This window comes from Quercus lobata, chromosome 5, assembly GCF_001633185.2.
Source record: "Quercus lobata isolate SW786 chromosome 5, ValleyOak3.0 Primary Assembly, whole genome shotgun sequence".
NCBI classification, from domain to species: Eukaryota; Viridiplantae; Streptophyta; class Magnoliopsida; order Fagales; family Fagaceae; genus Quercus; species Quercus lobata.
In genome coordinates, this window is record NC_044908.1 from 44,352,539 (window position 1) to 44,355,478 (window position 2,940).

At 41.8% G+C, this 2,940-nt stretch overlaps 1 protein-coding gene across 1 annotated transcript; it reads left to right on the forward strand.

The window, feature by feature from the left end:
• The first annotated feature begins 333 nt into the window (after positions 1–333).
• LOC115990537 lies at positions 334–2,657 on the forward strand. The gene is made up of 2 exons (XM_031114361.1): positions 334–768; positions 1,917–2,657. The coding sequence occupies exons 1-2, from the start codon at positions 334–336 to the stop codon at positions 2,655–2,657; spliced, it is 1,176 nt and encodes a 391-aa protein (XP_030970221.1).
• The last annotated feature ends 283 nt before the right edge of the window (positions 2,658–2,940 follow it).

Sequence of the window (2,940 nt, forward strand, 5' to 3'; positions counted from 1 at the left end):
TTTCTATTACGATAAAAAGATTTTGCGAAATCATCAACTTGGATTCATCTTACAGCCATAAGGATGCTCTAGTACCCTCCTCTAAGTTTGGTTCAGATTGAAAACCCTAGTATTTGATGGTGTCAGTTAGCTTTGAACCCTGTCCAGCATATGAACATGGGGCTGAAAATGGTGGACATGAACAACCTAGATCTTTTAATATTTTTTGCAGGTCAATTTTGTTGTTCTTTTACTTTCTGCCCAATAATCCCTGAAGATTTTGTGTACGACTAGAAGCAAGAAATTCCATGCTTTGCATATTACATATCACAAACATAATGTTAAATTAGTATGATGTCTCACTATCACAAACATAATCCACTTATGCAGATTGTATGGGAGCCGTACACGCATACGCTGGGCTCCCTACCTGCGTATTGCACTGCCGGGCAGCATATTTGGAGGGCCGAGGTGCCGTTGATATTCTTTTGGATAGTGGAGTGGCATCATCCTGAGCGAGTCCTCCGTCAGTTTGGGATGAAGCAACCAGTTCCAAGTGTCGTGGATACGTCGACTACCCTTCACAAGATATCCCTTCAGGGTAAATGGGAGAAGAACTGGGAGGTAGAACATGATCCCTTTATTCGGCAATGGGCCAACCGAGTGAATGTAGTTCGCGGGTCCGATCTCCTAGACGGTGATGATACGTACCTCGTTGAGTACATGATGTGGTACAATCGCCACACAAGGCGGTACATAACACCAGAGTCTGCGTATTGGGAACTCATGGTGAGGCAACAATTCCTATTTTATGGATGAAACCATTGTTCGATTAAATATCCTCAGCAGCTTTATCATGCATGCAAAAGTCCACAATAATTATCGTTGTTACATCTCTATAAGTTTCTCTGTCATTTTGTTTTAAAGTCAAAAAATACTGCATGAGTCTGTCATTATGTTTTAAAGTCAAAATACTGCATGATTTAAGTTGTTCATAACAAACTGAATTTGTCTTGATCCAATTTGTTTGCGTGAGGAATGGTTAATGGGCAATGACTAATGATGACCACACCTTTGTTCATATAATTACATTCAACTTTTAAAAAGGGTGGGTTGGGTTGGGTTTTATTGTATTTTATTTTATTTTTTGTTTAATTTTTTTTTGTTTTTGGTTGGCTTGTACTTTCAAATGGACGGTGCAACTCTGTGTAGTAGTGATAAATTCACATTTCATGATAGTTTAGATAGCCTTTCCTCCAGGACTGATTAATGTATTACATATTCCTTGATAGATATTACCTCTAGGATTGGGAAGTCCCTTACTAAACTGTTGGTAGAATGCAATTCCCAACAGCTTAAAGGTCATTTAAAATCTTGCAAGTATGCAGCAAGGAGATGTGCATTTATACTAGATTCAAGTATGATATATGTTCTAAGTTTTTGGTACTTCCCTTAATTGAAACTTGAAGCTCGCGTTTGATATTTTCAATTCATTTGATTTGGGCGTGTACGTTAGGAAATAATAACTTCAAAATATGTGTCCTGATTGCAATGTGATATTAATGGAGTTGTAAATCTGGTGAAGCCTAGATACAGAAGTGAAATTCTGATATTTTCACTTATGCTAAGATTGAACTTATGTACAACCAACTATACGTGTTTTTTAGAAGTATTATCTCAATGTTTAGATTGCATAGCGATAAACATAACAGGAAACTGAAAATTCCTGAGTGTTGGGTTGGAACTATAAATTTTTGCACAGGGGGGGCCAACCCCTATTTTTATACACTGTCTTTTTAAAGATGCTTCATAATTATAAGTAATATAAGGATTTCATTAGCTATGTTTGCTACTTTTTTCTTTTGATTTTGGAACAGATTTATCCAAGTTTTGCATCATACTTGCGTTCTTGCTTTTATGACGCCCTTGTTTTGTAGGTTCGGACGATGATTAGGTCTATACAGAGGTGCGATGAAGGTTCTGACATGCACACTGACCTTACATTTACACTAGAGCTTGTGGAGGAGCTAGGCCGACTTAAATTGGCGAATGCGCTTGCAGAAGCAGTTGACATTGGTACACAGGCCCCAGTTCGTGGCGGGCAACGTGGTGGGTCTCGTGGGGGTGGACATCGTGGAGGTGGTCAAGCTGGTCGCAGCCGTACGACCGAGTCGGCTCCCATCTACGAGGAAGGGAATGAGTCGGGTGCAGAAGAGGCATGGCTTGGCACTGATTGGGTACTGTCTGATGACGACGGCAGGACACCGCGATGCACGCCTGGCGATGGTGCTGGGCCATCCCATAGCGTCGATCATCAGGGCACTGTTCCAGCCCACACTACATCCCATGGTGCTAGCACGGACTATGAGGGCCCTCCTCGTATGTCGCCCCCAGTTTTCAGTGGATCTGCCCATGATGGTGGATGCATATTTGTCCCCACACCAGGCATGCCCACCCCACCTCTAGTGCATGTGGACCCCACCATGTTAGCTCCATCTCAAACCCCCCACGGAGAGGCTGTACAGATTGAGCAAATACCGGCTGAGGACATTGAGCCGGTGGAGGCTTTGTGGAGATCGCGACGCCCGCGTGCGCATGCTCCCGATTGCAGGACTGGTGATGGTATGTACTTTGTCTACACTTCCCATTTTCTTGAGCTACTTCTACTGTGCATTTGATTGATTATGTTAATTTAATTATGCTATTGTGTCTGATGAAACAGGTAAGATTATACCTGTCAGGGCATATGGGCGGAAACGAAAAGATCATTAAATGCCTTAGTGTATGCTTATACTTCCTGCCTATAGGTGACTGCATAGTTACGTTTCACTTTTCTTCTAAAGTAGTATTTTTTTTTTAGACCTAACTGCAATGGTGGACACGAAAAGGCCATTGAGCCGGATTGTCCCTATGTGCTTATTCTTCATGTGTATAGGTGACTGGAATAAGCATGCAAAATGT